Genomic DNA, 17,691 nt, shown 5'->3' on the forward strand with positions numbered 1-17,691 from the left:
TTCTGGAAGAAGGGGGGGGGGGAGGTGGTAGTAAAAACGTCGATCTATTTAATGTTTGTCAATTTTGAAGCGTTATGTAATTCATCTTCTAAACCACCTCTGACGAGGGGTTCTGGTTACCCACTTCGGTTCTCCCAATGCAAGTGGGTGCACAGAAGCATAGTGACGTATTATTTGTGGGAGGGAACTGACCAAGTCAACAATGTAACCATTGCATTTGAGACACACCTCAACAACTGCCGCCATTCCTCAATGAGCATATATTAATTATTTGAATTGCTTTCCAGGGGGAGCTAGCATTATTCAGTGCAACATACTTAATGACAAGCGACATATACTAACCAAAGATACAAATAATAACGTGGCATACTGGGATGTGTTGAAGGTAAGATATCACTTCTGTCACTGCTCTTGTATTAGGTTATCATTGTCTCAAACAAACATATCCTTTTTTCATAGATCTGATGTGTTGCAGAACATTTTGCATGTGTTGCCGAACACCGATTCATACTTTTGGAGAGTCTAATTTCACCTGCACAACCCCAAAAGACAATAGTTCCCTTTCACACTAGTACAGCTGTTCCTTTATAAACATAATGGAACTTTTTTTTATTTTTTAAATATAAAGGGCAAAAGCAATCACACTTTATAATGTAAGGCAGGGGGGCTCAACACCGGTTCTCAAGCCCCCCGCCCCCCGACAGGTCAGGTTTTCATTATAGCACAGGTGGTTCAGAGGCATCGTTAAAGACGGAGCATCAGATATACCAGTGCTGAAGCAGGGGCTGATTGAGCCACCAGTGCTGAAGCAGGGATATCCTGAAAACCTGACCTGTTGGGGGGGACTTGAGGACAGGAGTTGAGTACCCGTGGTGTAAGGGTTGTGTGTATAATTTGGTTAGTTCACTTCTGTAAGCTTTGTTCTATTTTATACGAATCTTTCTGTCGATGCATTGAAGTGATGGAAAGTGAACAGAAAGTATCTAAAAAAAAATCGAGTCATTTCTGACTGTTGATCAATTGGAGAGTTTTATTGAGAACCAAGATACTGTATATAGCATAACTAATTGCTAGCCATTTAGAAACGTTCGCTTTGTTAGCTAATGGGTGATTTTTGATGCAAACATGCCAGACTCGTTTTTCATAAAAGTGTAAAAGCAGTACACAGAATTGTACGATTGTGTGTGCATGCGTGCGTTTCTGTATATAAAATGTCTAGTACATCATGTAACAAGTCTCTCAAAATTCATTTCAGATGTTTTTTTGATTTGCAGGCTTGCAAAGTTGAAGATTTGGGGAAAGTAGATTTTGAAGAAGAAATTAAGAAAAGATTTAAGATGGTTTATGTACCAAATTGGTTTTCAGTTGACCTGAAGACTGGGGTAAAGTATTAGTATTTTTTTTTTGTTTTTATCTAAACTTATTGTGATTCTAAAGGGCAGAAAATATAATTCGCCTTAATCACCAACTCTGTGATTGTGGGAGAGATCTTCTGACACCAGAACACAGTTCGTTATTTTGATTTAAAAACAAGTGAGGGTGTCTGATATTCTAAGTCTTGCACGGATATAAATAATGTGGTGAATCCTCTCATTAATGCGACTTTAGATGTGGTGTAAATAGCTCATGAGGATCGTACATATCCTTAAAAGAAAATATATAGGCAATACCTCCAATTTAGAAAATGTAAGCTGATTTTTGTTCGTAGAAGGTAGTTATATTTGTTTTTAATGTATAAAGATAGTGCTACATATGGGGGAGAGGATAAATAAAAATGCTTTTACTTGTGGGAGCTTTCGAGATGCACTGATCTTTTCCGGTGGTGTTACAATGGATAAAGCAAGAGAGGTTTTTTCTTAACCGTGTGTATGTATATGTTATGGCAACTTGACAACTCCTTTTTATTTATTTAATTTTTAAATAATCCTAATTTTGGTGTTTTTATTGAATGATTAGCTTTTATTTAAATAAAAATAAAATACCCTTTTTATAGGGTTCATTCTGCTTTTAATTGAGATGCTGCTTGTCATTTTTCTTCCCTGACAGATGCTGACGATTACTTTAGATGAGAGTGACTGCTTTGCCGCCTGGGTGTCTGCAAAGGATGCAGGGTTCAGCAGTCCAGATGGATCTGATCCAAAATGTGAGGTTTCAGCTGACATGGTTTGCTTGTACAATAAAGTGTGTGTGTGTGTGTGTGTGCGCGGGCTATGGTGACTCCATGTCATTTTCTTTAGTGCCAAAATTCTGCAGTATCAGTTAGAGCCTACGCCACTATAATCTCTCCCACTGTAAAATATGTTTTTATATTCAAACATATATATATAAACCTCTTTATTGTCATACAGCCTATCCATGCATCGGGAGTGAGCCATCCTGAACTCCAGTTTGGGAATTGTACACATCACTTTGCAGTAGATTCTGCTTGTCCAATGATTTGAGGATGTAGGCAACTGCAATAGTCCTTGGAATCTGTTAAACGTACAGTTGTATACGTGCATGCTTGTCCACCCTGTTCCCCATTAATTATCTGTTGGACTACATTACTAATGTCGTCATCTAATGAAACCTATATGGGCATGCTTAAACACTTGTACATGATTTGATTGAGTCACTTTGTAAATAAATCTAATTGTATCACTCCTACAATTTGCCTTTCATGATACTGGCTCCTGATCTATCTGTACAAAATCATGTAACATAAAGCATACGCACACTTTTGAATGTAAGTATGGGGATCTAATGAGTGTGTAAATTTGGGGGATGTATGTGCCATCATGCATGGAGAAGCTCTCATGAAATAATTTACTGGAGTTTATTTAAAGATCTCTCTACTCCAGTCCTCAATTATTAGGGATATCCCTGCTTCAGCACAGGTGTCTGTCATGACTGAGCTACTGATTCAGTCTCCTGTGCTGAAGCAGGGATGTCCTGAAAACCTGACCTGTTGCTCACCCTTGAGGACTGGAGTTTGCCACTCGTTCTCTAACAGTAAAGATCGGTTGTGAAATGAGCCGACAAATCTTGCCATGCAGTCTAAGAAATATTTAGTGCTTTACCAATATTGGATTTGAAAGCTGCCACGTGGCAATCTTTACATGATCTCCAAAGATTTGTTTTATAATGATGGGCAAAATTATTTCCCCAGTGAACCTTGGAGGTCTTTTATTACAAGCATTGCTGGAGTTTTGGCCAAGGACGCATATCAATCCAATGGAGGAGGAGGAAAGTGAAGTAAACCACGGTGAGGATTTCTGTTCCCACTCTTTAATGACTTTAAGGTGACTGTACTGTTAGGTGTTATACTGTTCTGTGCAGAGATTGGGTTGTGTACATACCTGCCGTGCTCATCCATCAATCACATACTACAAAAGGGATTTGTAGTGACTTATTTTCTTAGACACATGCAACTAATCAGTAGAGATCAATTTCACACCCTATTTATGAAGCGTCAATATTTCAATCAATTGGTTTTCAAATCACCTTTTCCCCTTCAGTAATAGTACTTAAACCCTCCTATTGGGGAAATAGACTTTTGTATTGGTTCTCCTGCAGTTTAGCATTGTGCTACTCTTTAGGGACTTGTCTGGATCCTTTCTTAACGGCTTGCGAAATTTGACCTTGGAACATGAGGTTTGTTCTTGTCCTGTTGAATTTCTTCTTGTCCTTTCTAATAAGAAAGTTCTCTAATTCTGTGTGTTCTCTGTATATGTCCAATGCCTTTGTCATTTTTTTTCCAGTGGCAAATGGTGAGCCGGAAACCCGGGTACAGAAAGGAAACGGGTACTTTCAGGTGCCGCCACATACACCCGTTATCTTTGGCGAAGCTGGAGGTCGCACTTTGTTCAGGTACAGATTAGTGGCAGAATACACCACAGTTTGAATACTCGGATAATTGTGGCAATGTATCAGCGGTATGCAAGGCATTGGGTTGCGTGACTTCAGGGTGCAGTGATTAACATCCCAAAAAAAGTTCTGTAGCAGTTGCCGGCTTTCCCCCCGATCATACATGTAACATATCTTTTTTCAACCCAAAAATAAAAAGATAACATAGGGTACATTTTTTGTTGCCTCAAAACCATATCTATATTTTTAACAAACATTTAATAGATATAAATATTGTCTACTTCATTTTCTATTCACGTGTAGGGAGAAGTGTAGCAAAATTACAGCTAAATAAAGTGATATAATGTCAATCTTCTCGTACTAACAAATTCATAATAACAAAAGTGAGCTTGATTTGGTCATTTGAGGGCTTTGCTGTGAATTTGATAGCTTATAGGCGAGGGGGAGGTTGGACTTGGGGCTAGATTCACAAAAGGTCAAAAATGCTGCGTTCAAATTTGACATGAAATTTTTTTTATTAGGATTGTGGCGATAATTTTTGAAATTACTATAGTAGTCACAAATAACAATTTTATTTATAGATTAGTAACAATATTCATTCTTATTTGTTACTGAAACCTGTGTTAACTCTGCGCTGAATAACGTTTGCACTACGAATGAGCATGAACTCCTAAAAATCCGTGTAAATCCGCGCTAGTGCTGCCGTTGTGGGGACACGGTTCGTGATATCACACTTTTTTTTCCTACCATATGGATATGTAATGGTATCTCTTACAAATTCCTTTGGCAGAAAATTATTGAATGCCTGAGCCTAGCAATGCATTGTAAAGCGGTGACTTCAGGTACCAAAGGGGTGAACATACAACATAAGCACCCTACAAATAAAGCACAAAGCATAACATCCATTGTGTGAAAATATTAAGTCTTTTAATAGGCTTAGTGGGCAGCTAGTTATGGGTCAATCATGACTAGCTGGCCACTTGGTCTTCTAAATAGGTAATATTAACATTGTAGAACTTTAGATATTATGTATTTTGATCACCTTTTCTAGGTTGGCTAGTCTTATCATGCCTATTTATAAAGGGAGAATTCAATACATAGGCAAGCTAGGCCTAACAGTAATGATTGACGTAATTTTTTTGGCGTTAACCCAATGTCGCCAGGTATTGGCGTTTAGTGAATAGCCGGTTAGGTCCTCATTTACACGTTGCAATTGAAAATAACGCTGACCATATCGCCACAGTAAAAAGACACTTAAACCGTTAACGCTACTGATATGGCTTCAGTGAATACAACGATAAAAAAAAAATAGCTGTCAAAGACAGTTTTTTTTTTTTTCATGAATTGACACTAGTGATTCCCTTTCCCAAAGTGAGAGGCTTGACTTGTAGATAAGGGAGAGAGGTAGATAGAGCTGGGGATCTTGAGGATGCCCAACTGGTTTCCTCTGTGCTGATAAACCAACTATGCATTTGTTTTTTGGCAAAATCAGCCTGCATTTTTATACAATTTGTTTTTGGAGGGACCTTGAAGGCTCCTAAAATATCACAAATATAGAAAACCTTGGTCCTGATGGTTCGGTGTGACCCATACCATCTTTAACCCTTTTTTTTTTTTAAAGCCATAAGGTGGGTGTGTCATCATATTATATTTCTTGCTCAATCCCCATGAAACATTGCACACTTGTAGGTCTGTTATGTAGATTAACACTATATATGAAGCACAAGGAAGACAATTAACTGATTTTGACTTAATACAATGATATCAATGTAATTAACAAGTGCCTGATCCACTGCAGTAGGTACATGCTCATTAAATGAGAAATAGGAGTTTCCTTTGTAGCTTGTTAAATGTGTTAACTGTCATCTAGTCCGCAACACTACGGTTACTATAACATTTGAGTTCAAAATGTCCTTCGGCTGAAACGCACACCCAAAGACACGAACGCCACTGTCTGATTGCATAATCGATAACGTGTTGATCCAGCTGCTCTCTTGAATGAGACATTGTTTTACGATTATGTTTTTCATCCATCCATTTCAACCATCCTTTCAGAAAACTTTTTATGCAAGCTTTTTTGGATCATAATTCTTGCCCTGTCTCGTGCACTTTATAGCGTGCCGATCTTTTCCCCTAAACACCATTTTGCAGTTATGCGCTTGATGAGGTCATCACGCCGTCACCAATTCCAAAGAATATTTATTAGATCAAATAATTCTTACATGTAATAATCTACTGTGGCAGACCTATAATTGCTCACATTTTCCAGTGCATTGTGTGATTGGTCTGCAAGATATGACAAAATAAAAGGGGTCCAGTTTTTTTCCTGAGCAGTGTGGGAATTTATGCATGTATTCTTTTCTTTATAGAAATCCTAATTTGAAAACTTCCTGTAGCTTTTGATCGAAATACTTGTGTCGCAACATTGTTATGACTCTTAAAGTGCCCACTGCTATGACTTCCTAATCTAGATTGACACCTTAAATTGGCAATTTTAAGATTTGTAACAATGCTAATACCCCAAGGGTGGCCAACTCCCGTCCAGTCAATCGTCAACCGAGCCACTGATTGACCCACCTGTGCTGAAGCAGGGCTATCCTTAAAACCTGGCCTGTTGGTGGCCCTTGAGGGCTGGGGTTGCCCACCCTGCTCTACTACATCAAAAGCTACCGGAAGTTTTCAAATTAAGCATATGATCCAGGTGGGGGGAAAGATTGACTTAATACACTATGTAATGGTTTTTCTCCCTTGGTGATGGTAAACTTTTGAAGTAAAGATGCATTAACAGTACACCTTTATGTAAGGGAAGTAATTTAAACACCATTGAACATAGACCGTTACTCTAAACCAGTGGTGCGCAAACTGGGGGGCGCGCCCCCCTGGGGGGGCGCAAGATTGTTTAGGGGGGGCGCAGGAAGCAGCGGCGATTTTGCCAGGAGCAGAGGGAAAAAAGCCGTCTGCAGCTGCAATTTTTCTTTTTGGCCATTAGGTGGCGCTGTGCTACAGTACACAGCAGCATCTCGTTGCTTCCTGCATCAGCGACATGGGGAGAGGGGGTGAGTGAGACTGGCACATGGGGGGAGTGAGACTGGGACATGGGGTGAGTGAGACTGGGACATGGGGGAGTGAGACTGGGACATGGGGGGAGTGAGACTGGGACATGGGGGGAGTGAGACTGGGACATGGGGGGGAGTGAGACTGGGACATGGGGGGGAGTGAGACTGGGACATGGGGGGGAGTGAGACTGGGACATGGGGGGGAGTGAGACTGGGACATGGGGGGGAGTGAGACTGGGACATGGGGGGGAGTGAGACTGGGACATGGGGGGGAGTGAGACTGGGACATGGGGGGGAGTGAGACTGGGACATGGGGGGGAGTGAGACTGGGACATGGGGGGGAGTGAGACTGGGACATGGGGGGGAGTGAGACTGGCACATGGGGGGGGAGTGAGACTGGCACATGGGGGGGGAGTGAGACTGGCACATGGGGGGGGGAGTGAGACTGGCACATGGGGGAGTGAGACTGGCACATGGGGGGGGAGTGAGACTGGGACATGGGGGGGAGTGAGACTGGGACATGGGGGGGGAGTGAGACTGGGACATGGGGGGGGGGGAGTGAGACTGGGACATGGGGGGGGGGAGTGAGACTGGGACATGGGGGGGGGAGTGAGACTGGGACATGGGGGGGGGGAGTGAGACTGGGACATGGGGGGGGGAGTGAGACTGGGACATGGGGGGGGGAGTGAGACTGGGACATGGGGGGGGGAGTGAGACTGGGACATGGGGGGGGAATGAGACTGGGACATGGGGGGGAGTGAAAATGGGACATGGGGGGGGAGTGAAAATGGGACATGGGGGGGGAGTGAGACTGGGACATGGGGGGGGAGTGAAAATGGGACATGGGGGGGGAGTGAGACTGGGACATGGGGGGGGGAGTGAGACTGGGACATGGGGGGGGGGAGTGAGACTGGGACATGGGGGGGGGGGGAGTGAGACTGGGACATGGGGGGGGAGTGAAAATGGGACATGGGGTGAGTGAGACTGGGACATGGGGGAGTGAGACTGGCACATGGGGGGAGTGAGACTGGGACATGGGGGGGGTGAGACTGGGACATGGGGGGGAGTGAGACTGGGACATGGGGGGGAGTGAGACTGGGACATGGGGGGGAGTGAGACTGGGACATGGGGGGGAGTGAAAATGGGACATGGGGTGAGTGAGACTGGGACATGGGGGAGTGAGACTGGCACATGGGGGGAGTGAGACTGGGACATGGGGGGGGGGTGAGACTGGGACATGGGGGGGAGTGAGACTGGGACATGGGGGGGAGTGAGACTGGGACATGGGGGGGAGTGAGACTGGGACATGGGGGGGAGTGAGACTGGGACATGGGGGGGAGTGAGACTGGGACATGGGGGGGAGTGAGACTGGGACATGGGGGGGAGTGAGACTGGGACATGGGGGGGAGTGAGACTGGGACATGGGGGGGAGTGAGACTGGGACATGGGGGGGAGTGAGACTGGCACATGGGGGGGGAGTGAGACTGGCACATGGGGGGGGAGTGAGACTGGCACATGGGGGAGTGAGACTGGGACATGGGGGGGGAGTGAGACAGGGACATGGGGGGAGTGAGACTGGGACATGGGGGGGAGTGAGACTGGGACATGGGGGGGGAGTGAGACTGGGACATGGGGGGGAGTGAGACTGGGACATGGGGGGGGAGTGAGAATGGGACATGGGGGGGGAGTGAGACTGGGACATGGGGGGGGGAGTGAGACTGGGACATGGGGGGGGGGAGTGAGACTGGGACATGGGGGGGGGAGTGAGACTGGGACATGGGGGGGGGAGTGAGACTGGGACATGGGGGGGGGAGTGAGACTGGGACATGGGGGGGAGTGAGACTGGGACATGGGGGGGGAGTGAGACTGGGACATGGGGGGGGAGTGAGACTAGGACATGGGGCGGGAGTGAGACTAGGACATGGGGCGGGAGTGAGACTGGGACATGGGGCGGGAGTGAGACTGGGACATGGGGGGGGGACTGGGACATGGGGGGGGGACTGGGACATGTGGGGGGAGTGAGACTGGGACATGGGGGAGTGAGACTGGGACATGGGGGAGTGAGACTGGGACATGGGGGGGAGTGAGACTGGGACATGGGGGGGAGTGAGACTGGGACATGGGGGGGAGTGAGACTGGGACATGGGGGGGAGTGAGACTGGGACATGGGGGGTGAGACTGGGACATGGGGGTGAGACTGGGACATGGGGGAGTGAGTGTGAGACTGAGGCATGGGGAGGGTGTGAGTGACATGAGGGGGGTGAGAGTGTGAGATGGGGAGGGGGGTGAGAGTGAGTGTGACATGGGGAGGGGGGGCTGAAAGAGCTACATGGGGATGGGGATGAGAGAGACATTGGTGGGAGGGAGGGAGACACTGGCAGGAGGGAGAGAGACACACAATGGCTGGAGGGAGAGTGTGAGAGAGACACCGGGTGGAGGGAGAAACAATAGCTGGTTGGAGAGTGCAAGAGAGACACTGGGGGGAGGGAGAGGCAATGGCTGGAAGGAGAGTGAGAGACAATGGAGGGAGGGAGACACTAGGGGGAGGGAGAAAGAGAGAGAGACACACAGGGGGAGGGAAAGAGAGTGGGGGGAGACACTGAGGGGAGGGATAGAGAGGGACTGAAGGGGGAGTGTGAAATACAGGGAGTTGGAGAGACTGGAAGAGGAGTGTGAGACTGGAAGAGGGGAGAGAGTGAGAGACAATGGGGAGAGGGAGAAAGAGACACACACTGGGGGGAGGGAAAGAGAGTGGGGGGGAGGGGGAGACACTGAGGGGAGGAATAGAGAGGGACTGGAGGGGGAGTGAGAAATACAGGGAGAGACTGGAAGAGGTTAGAGAGGTCCTGAGGTGTTCTAATGTGGCGGGAAGAGAGAGATTAATAATACAGCAGAAATGGGAACGCTATTAGACAAATATTATAATATTTATTTTTAAGTTATGTAATTTGTGCTCTAAATACTTTTTTTGTAGACGCGTGGCGGGGGCGTTACAAAGCTGGTTCGCACTGACGTCATGCACTGCACATGCACTGACGTCATGTGATTTTGATTACATCAGGCAGGGGGGGCCCGAGAAATTTCATGGATGAAAAGGGGGGCTCGGCATAAAAAGTTTGCTCACCCCTGCTCTAAACTATGACATGGGGCTGCAGGTGTATTGCAGAATGACCTAATAAACGTGTTTTTAAATGCCCTTTTTCTTACTAGATTGTTGTGTAGGGATTCTGGTGGCGAAACCGAATCTATGCTTCTCAATGAGACCGTGCCACAATGGGTTATCGACATAACTGTGGATGTAAGTTTGTGATCACCTTTAAGAGATTTTATTTTCACATACATTTGTGAACATATTTCTGAGATGATATATAATTACTATCTTAAATATTTTTGTTTCTTTAAAAGTAAGGGTATTTCTTCAATATTAAAAGAACGAGGATGTATATATTGCATATACACTAACATGTCTTTCCCCCTCCCCAGAAAAACATGCCCAAATTCAATAAAATTCCATTCTACCTCCAGCCCCATTCATCTTCTGGGGCAAAAACTCTGAAAAAGTAAGTATGTTTGGCATATATCCTTTGACACAATAAGATACAAATTACAGCATAATAACATTGTATATACAAACCTAAGCAGAGAATGCAATGTCAATCCAGTATATGTATTCTCCATTGGTTACACTTGTTGGTCAGTCCTGAAAACAGAAGGGAAGTATCCAAAGAGCATCAATTCAGGAGCGCCGAAAAGCAAAATGTACATTGTCATCTGATGAATAAGTAAACCTTAGTCTAAGGATGATTGCATCTTTCTAAGGAAGCTGATTACACTGATACCTATTTTTTGTTTTGGCCCTGTTGCATAAGATTACCTATCACCTCCCTTATTAAAATGGGCCTATATACTGTGTTTACTATGTTGAAGTTTTGAAGAGAGAATAGAGGTTCCTGGAGCTTAGAATCCAGTAGCCATGTTTAAACATGGTCATTTCTTTTATTTAAAACTTAAGGCATCAGCCTATAAGGAAATGATACAGATTTTGCTTTATACGTAGATAAATGTATTGTTCCGCATGGTAATGCACACTAATGGGGTTAACTGCAGTTATTCTTGGTCTCTGTGTAACACCGCCCGGCCTCTCGGGTGCCTCACAGATTTTCTGCCTGGGCCCCTTTACTGGGGGGTGTCTGTCCTAGAGTCCTCTGGAGCTGCAAACTGCGGCAGCCCCTGCATGCTGGTACATCTGCCAGGCCTGTGGATAGGGGAGGTGGCCTCGCTAGGCCAAACCGGAAGTGAGGGGGGGGGGAGAGAGAGAGGGAGCCTTGACCGGAAGTGCCGTCTGCAAAGCTGCAAGGCAGGCATGGCAACCGAGCATGTGGATCCCCTATTTAGGAGCCCCGTCCTGAAGAGGAATAAAGGGAAATAAGGGAAGATTTTGTTTGCACTATGACGTATTAAGAGTTTTATTGGGTACCGTTGAAGCGTGGCTAGATATATAACTGTAGTGAGTGTCACAGAATCCTTTTAAAGTTGGACGGATGGTCCTACACTAAAGTAAGAGGGGCCAAATTTATTATTTTATTTATTTATAAAATGTTTTACCAGGAAGTAATACATTGAGTTACCTCTCGTTTTCAAGTATGTCCTGGACATAGTTAATATGACAAATAATACATGGTTACAAATACAGTTACATAAATGAACAGGGTATACATTATATACAATACATTGCATGCACAGTTAGAGAAGATGTATATTATAGGCGTATGAAACAGTTACAGACCAGATTAAAATGTGAGACAGCCTTAGTTTGGAAAGAACTTAAACTGGTGAGTTAACTTAACTTAAATCCCCACTAGTGTGCACTATCATGATAAAGAAATGTTCTGATTTTATACTGTACCTAAAAGTAGTTATGTTGGTATTGTGTGAAGCAGTTTTATAACCAGGACATCATTCTGAAGTAATTGTAGATCATTTTTCAGTATACATTTTGTTTTCCAGAGACCGATTGTCAGCCAGTGACATGCTACAAGTCAGGAAAGTGATGGAACACGTTTATGAGAAAATTATAAATATTGATACAGAGTCTCAGACCACGAGCTCCTCCAATAATGAGAAACCAGGAGAACAAGAGAAAGATGAAGATATTGCTGTGCTGGCAGAAGAGAAGATTGAGCTGCTGTGCCAGGACCAGGTAATTAAGACCGACTGCTGATTGCCTGGATATACTGCATTTAGCATTCCGATTTAGGTCAATGGTTCTTGTTTTTTTCTCTCTGTTTGTTTTGTGCGAGTGTTGGAATGAGATTTTTGCCGGAGGTATTTTGGAATAGGGGCCCTGGATCGACCTCTCGGCTTCTGACTCTGCTTTTGCTTCTTATGGGACCTTTTACTTCAATTTCATGCTCCTTGTTTAATTTTCTCATCTGCTCAAGAACTACATTTGCCTCAGATGGCTTGATGTTCCCATGTTTATTTCTTTCATCAGTAGTGTTCAGAAAAAGATGACTCATTTATACAACTATGGATTATTGGATATATTCGGTTTGGTTTTATTTACCATGTGTATGCTTCAAAACAAATGCTGTTTTCACTTCACAAGAGATTAGTATATGATATACAGGCCTGTTATAAAATTCCAGTTTTTAAAAGAAAGGTACTCTGCAAATTCAGCTTTACGTGAGTAAGATATTCATCCTTGATGAAGAATAACAAAGTCTGGAATTATGTACATTTTAGGCATATTCAACCACATATGTTGCATCTTCAATTTGGCCTAGTTTATTTGGGAACATGTTTGTCTGTAATACATAGAAAAGCTGCTTCTGTGTACTAATTTGCAACATTTAGTTATAAAATGTTTTACCAGGAAGTAATGCATTGAGTTACCTCTTGTTTTCAAGTATGTCCTGGGCACAGAGTTATAACAATACATGGTTACATGAAATGAACAGAGGTTATACAGTCAATTCAGACATTTCATGGACAGTTAGAGTGGAAAAATTGGGTTCAGGGGATAAAAGGTCAGGTGAGTTTCAGATTGCGAATGGCAGCAAACGGCTCACACACTTTAGTTGCCCTTCGGCTGCGCCAAGGGCTGTCCACCTTTGGGGCGATGTAGACTGAAACCATAGCTGCATTCAACCTGAACCCCTTCAAAGTCCTTTGTCATTAACATTCCAGAAGATGGGGCTGACGAAACATCTGATTCCTTTACTAAAGGGGTGAGGGGTTGAAAGCCTCAAGCAATATAACCTGTTTTTTTCTTTTTCTTGTGTAGAGCGGACGTGAAATGCACACAGTCCCTGTCCTGTGTAACTTGCAATCTTATTTTGGTGCCTGAGACACAGGGAGATTGGGTGACTTGGTTCAAGCTCACAAGGAGAGCTGGCACTGCCTATGCAGTGGGTGTACCCAGTTCAAATAATTTGACATCACCTCTGAGCTACTTCTGTATTTTATGTTACCTCACAGAATAGTGTGGTTGTACCAGTTAAAAATGGCAACATAGAATCTCTGTGTATGCGTGTAGTTGCTCCAGATGCATTCCCCTCAAGACTGGCCTCAGGTCACCTCTCACTCCCAGAGAAGCCTGCAATGTGCTTCTATGCAAAGCATCACTAGCTCCCTGGCAGCGAAACCTCATTCTATCGGTCATTCATCCACTCTTAAACGTCATACCAATAACTCTTCAACTCTTTGCCTTTGTTTTGTTGCTTGTAAAAATTGTTTCCATCTTTTATAGTTAGATTTATGTGATTTAGACAATGTAATTAAAAAAAAAAAAAAAGATGGCACTCAAAATGCGAGAGAAAATGCAGGATGGGAACAAGGACCCCTCTTTCCTCAAATAATAACGGAACAAAAGGGGAAGTTCCCAACACTCACTAAAGAATAAAGGTAATATGGGGATATGCCAAATCAATTTAATGAGCGACGATGTCAAATGAAGCAAAAAGTACAAACTTTAATAATGCAGCAAACACATAACATAAATAGCCAAAAAGTAGCTCACAGTAAATAAGGAAAGGGGACATAACACAGGGACAGAGAGCTTCATTTGACATTTTCGCTCATTAGATTGATTTGGCATATCCCCTTATTACCTTTATTCTTTAGTGAGAGCTGGGAACTTCCCCTTTTGTTCTGTGATTAGACAACTCCAGACCCCTCTGGCAAATGTGTTGGTAGAGATACGCCTCTACTTTATTAGAGCTGTGGTTAACACCTTATATATTTAATTTATTTTTTTAATAAAAAAAAAGTGGTGTATTTAATGACTTTACAAATCTAAGAAAAGAACAGAAAAAAATGATTGACTCTATCATCGGGGTCTTATACTTAACCGTTGTAAGAACGCTTCAGTAAATCCAAAACTGAAACTACTTGTTGGAGTATTTTTTAGGGAATTCACAATAATGTACATTTTCAGTGGTCCACGCAAATATTTTAAATCAATATTTGTTTGAAGTTGAAAAGTACTATTTAATGTCACAATGCTCTTGATACTAAATAAAGTGTAAAGGTCATTTATCGCCTATAAATACTCTTGGACACAATACATGGGACTGTGTGTGTTGCGTGTTCTGTGCTCAGTGTATTTTGGTACTGTTTAAAATCTTTTTATCCAAATACTTTCAGTGACACTTGCAACTTCCCATATGATGTACGTTTGGGAATTTAGTACATTGGGGGAAGGACTTCATGGATTGTGACCATATCTAGGTGTGAATTTAAATACGAAAAATCTAAGACTTCTCTTATGTTCTTTGCAGACTTTAGATCCAAATATGGACCTTAGGACAGTAAAGCACTTCATATGGAAGAGTGGTGGTGATCTGACCCTCCATTACCGCCAGAAAGCAACGTGAAAGGACTGAAGGACGTATCTGGTCATCCCTCAACTTGATATCACTGTTCTGGTTTAAAGCGTAGTACTGTATAGAAGCCCACTGAACTCCTAAAAATAGCAGAGACTCAACAATTGAGTCGGTATGGACATACACTTGTATGTGTATCTAATGTAACTAATAAGTGAACACACTGCCATGGCTTCAGTAACATGGGTGTGTTCATAGGGAATGGCAGAAAAATTAGAAGTAATTTGTTTTGGTTTGTTTGGGTTTTTTTTGCATCATGTACAGAGAGCCATTAATAACCCAACAGTCTAAGGCTTCATCCACTTGTAATTTAATCTACTCCCTCATTTTATAGTAGCCTGTTTTGGCCACGGTAGTCAGTGTGTTTCTCACAATGTTACGCAAGCCTGCATCCTGTGTACATTCCATCCTCATATTACATTCAGGAATTTGGTTTGGGGGGGGGGGGGGGGGCGCACCTATTCATCACAGGGGAAGAAAACATGAAACTTTTAGTATATCCCCTATCTCACAATATAAGCCTTTACTTTTTGTAGTAAAGAGCGATAACCTTGTTCAATTTGTTCTAATACAAAGGCGAAACGTTCTCGTGGAACATACTATTCAAGTTTTTAGGAAAAACTGCAGGGGGAACTTCAAATGAAACTCTTATATAGCTGGTTGGGTCTCGTGATGCTGTGCATCATAACAAATTAAAATTTCCTTGCCACATATGAAAAGGATTTGAAGAAAAGCTCATCTGAATCCTGCATCGGGACCATTTCTTTTTAAAATTGCTGTGCTCCAATATATTTTGTAACACAACCATTTAGAGATTTGTGGAAAATATTCTGGCAGTTTAAGAGTCAAAATGATGCAGCAAATAAATGTTAATAATCAATATGTCAACATGTTTGTCCTTTCTTTGTTTTGCTACGTTATACACAAGGTTCATTGTTGCTCATTCTTGTTCCTCAGGATTCACGTATGGTGCTTATTTGAATACTACATGCTTCAACCATTTCATGAAATGTATTTCGCACTGATAAGTTGCATTTAAAGTCTATAGGTCAGGGGTATCCAACTCCCAGTCCTCGACCTACCAACAAGTCAGGTTTTCAGGATATCCCTGCTTCAGCTCAAAGACTGAGCCACTGAGCCACCTGTGCTGAAGCAGGGATAACCTAACATGTTGGTGGCCCTTGAGGACTGGTGCTGGCCGCCCCTGCTCCAGTGTGAAGAATTTCTTGATTTAACTACTACCTTGCTGATTTAAAGGCTCCACGTCTGGATGCTGTGCAATAACAATTCTTATTGAAGAATGTTCTTCAGCTGTGCTACAGTCGAATAACCACATATTATATTTTGCTATTTGACAGAATTGTATAACCCACTTACCAAAACAGTTCTTTCAATATGCTGTTGGCATGTCACATCTTAATAAAGACATTCTGATTTAGGATAGGATTCTATGTATTCAGCCACCCATTTCACAGGAAGGATTTGACAGATTGTGGTAAATGTATTATATTAGAAGATTGCAATGCATATATTACTTTCTGTTTAACATTTAGGGCAATTGTCCAACATATACATTTTTTGTAATAAGCAAAGTGCACTAATTATATACAACTATACAATTGTATACATTCGTAAGATAAAAAATAAATTGGAGCTCTATTAAATCTAAAAATAATTGTTTGATAACCCATTTCTGTGTATTTTTGTCACATAAGATAAGTTTGTTCCATTGCTTTGACAGGTTTGGTTAACTGTTATATTTTTGTTTTTATTAAGTTGGCTTAAGTCCCATAAAAGTTGTATATTTCCTCCATTGCACTTCCAATGTAGTGTAATACTGGGACACATACCAACTAGTTTAATGATATGTATTTCATGGTTGTATAGAATAAAAGATTTGAATAAATTCATGTTTATGCTTTGTACATTCTGAAAACGTTTGTCATATACAATTGCGGTAAAAAAAACCTGGGGTAATTGTATTAACGTTTCGGAGCAAAATTGATGCAAAGTGCATACGTTGCAGGTTTAGCCTCTCAGCATTAATATAGCTATGCTGTTAGTAGTCATTCTAGGCCTACATTCTAGGACTTTGAGTGCTGTGAATTTTGAGCCAGCTCGATTGCTTTTTCATCTCCATCGACTTAGTGCTGTGAGAATTTTGTGCCAGCGGGGGCGTGTGATCATGACACATTTTCGTCTCTATGAATGAGTTTGTCCTATGAGAATTTAGGCAGGCGCCAGCAAAGAAGTCACTGACTCTCTCCTGCCCATGCTGTTTCCTCCTGCTTGTTCCAGCCACCAAGTAACATGATCCTGACGCCACCTCGATTGGCTGCCTTACCCAGCTGCAGCCAATCGGGATGGAGGAAATTGCGCAGCTTTCGCCCTTCTCTCGGAGAACGGGAAATCCTGGTACCACCGAAACCTGGTTGAGAAACCTTCACTTTTTTAACTTCACTGAAGACCCCTACTCTCTATCAAGCTTCATGTCTGTATGTAGTAAGCACCAAGATATGGATTGTAGATTTGCAAATGCTCAGTGTGTTGCGGTACAGGCATACATAAGAGCATCTGCGCCTCAGGCTCTAACTTGACTTAAAGCAACAACATGTGTGAAATCTTATATGGGGTTTTTTTTTTTTTTTTTAAATAAGTGCTGTAGTATTAGATAAGTGACTTTTTATTTCTTCAACTCCATACCATTTTTAATGAGTTTTTAAAGCATCCTTTAGTTTCTATATCCCACCTCCCAAACAGTGCAAGATCTTAGCAACACTTTCTGTTTCTGAGTTGTTGCCAATGTTCCCTGCAGTTTGAGGTGTAAACTGTAATGATAATGTTAGATTAGTAATATACAGATACATTGTAGCTGCTTATTTACACTAACTGAAGAATTGATT

The 17,691-nt window shown here is 42.7% G+C and overlaps 1 protein-coding gene across 1 annotated transcript in view; it reads left to right on the forward strand.

The window, feature by feature from the left end:
• The window catches only part of WDR48 (WD repeat domain 48), a 49,214-nt gene extending 32,520 nt beyond the window's left edge, over nucleotides 1–16,694 (forward strand). Inside the window, exons 11-19 of the mRNA XM_075587917.1 lie at nucleotides 288–385; nucleotides 1,275–1,382; nucleotides 2,047–2,143; nucleotides 3,149–3,244; nucleotides 3,741–3,849; nucleotides 10,113–10,200; nucleotides 10,386–10,462; nucleotides 11,910–12,102; nucleotides 14,684–16,694. Of these exons, the coding sequence (XP_075444032.1) occupies nucleotides 288–385; nucleotides 1,275–1,382; nucleotides 2,047–2,143; nucleotides 3,149–3,244; nucleotides 3,741–3,849; nucleotides 10,113–10,200; nucleotides 10,386–10,462; nucleotides 11,910–12,102; nucleotides 14,684–14,779 (962 nt within the window). The 3' untranslated portion in view covers nucleotides 14,780–16,694. The remainder of the gene's footprint in view (nucleotides 1–287; nucleotides 386–1,274; nucleotides 1,383–2,046; nucleotides 2,144–3,148; nucleotides 3,245–3,740; nucleotides 3,850–10,112; nucleotides 10,201–10,385; nucleotides 10,463–11,909; nucleotides 12,103–14,683) is intronic.
• Nucleotides 16,695–17,691: the final 997 nt, after the last annotated feature.

The sequence above is a fragment of the Ascaphus truei genome, chromosome 2, assembly GCF_040206685.1.
Source record: "Ascaphus truei isolate aAscTru1 chromosome 2, aAscTru1.hap1, whole genome shotgun sequence".
Classification (NCBI taxonomy): Eukaryota; Metazoa; Chordata; class Amphibia; order Anura; family Ascaphidae; genus Ascaphus; species Ascaphus truei.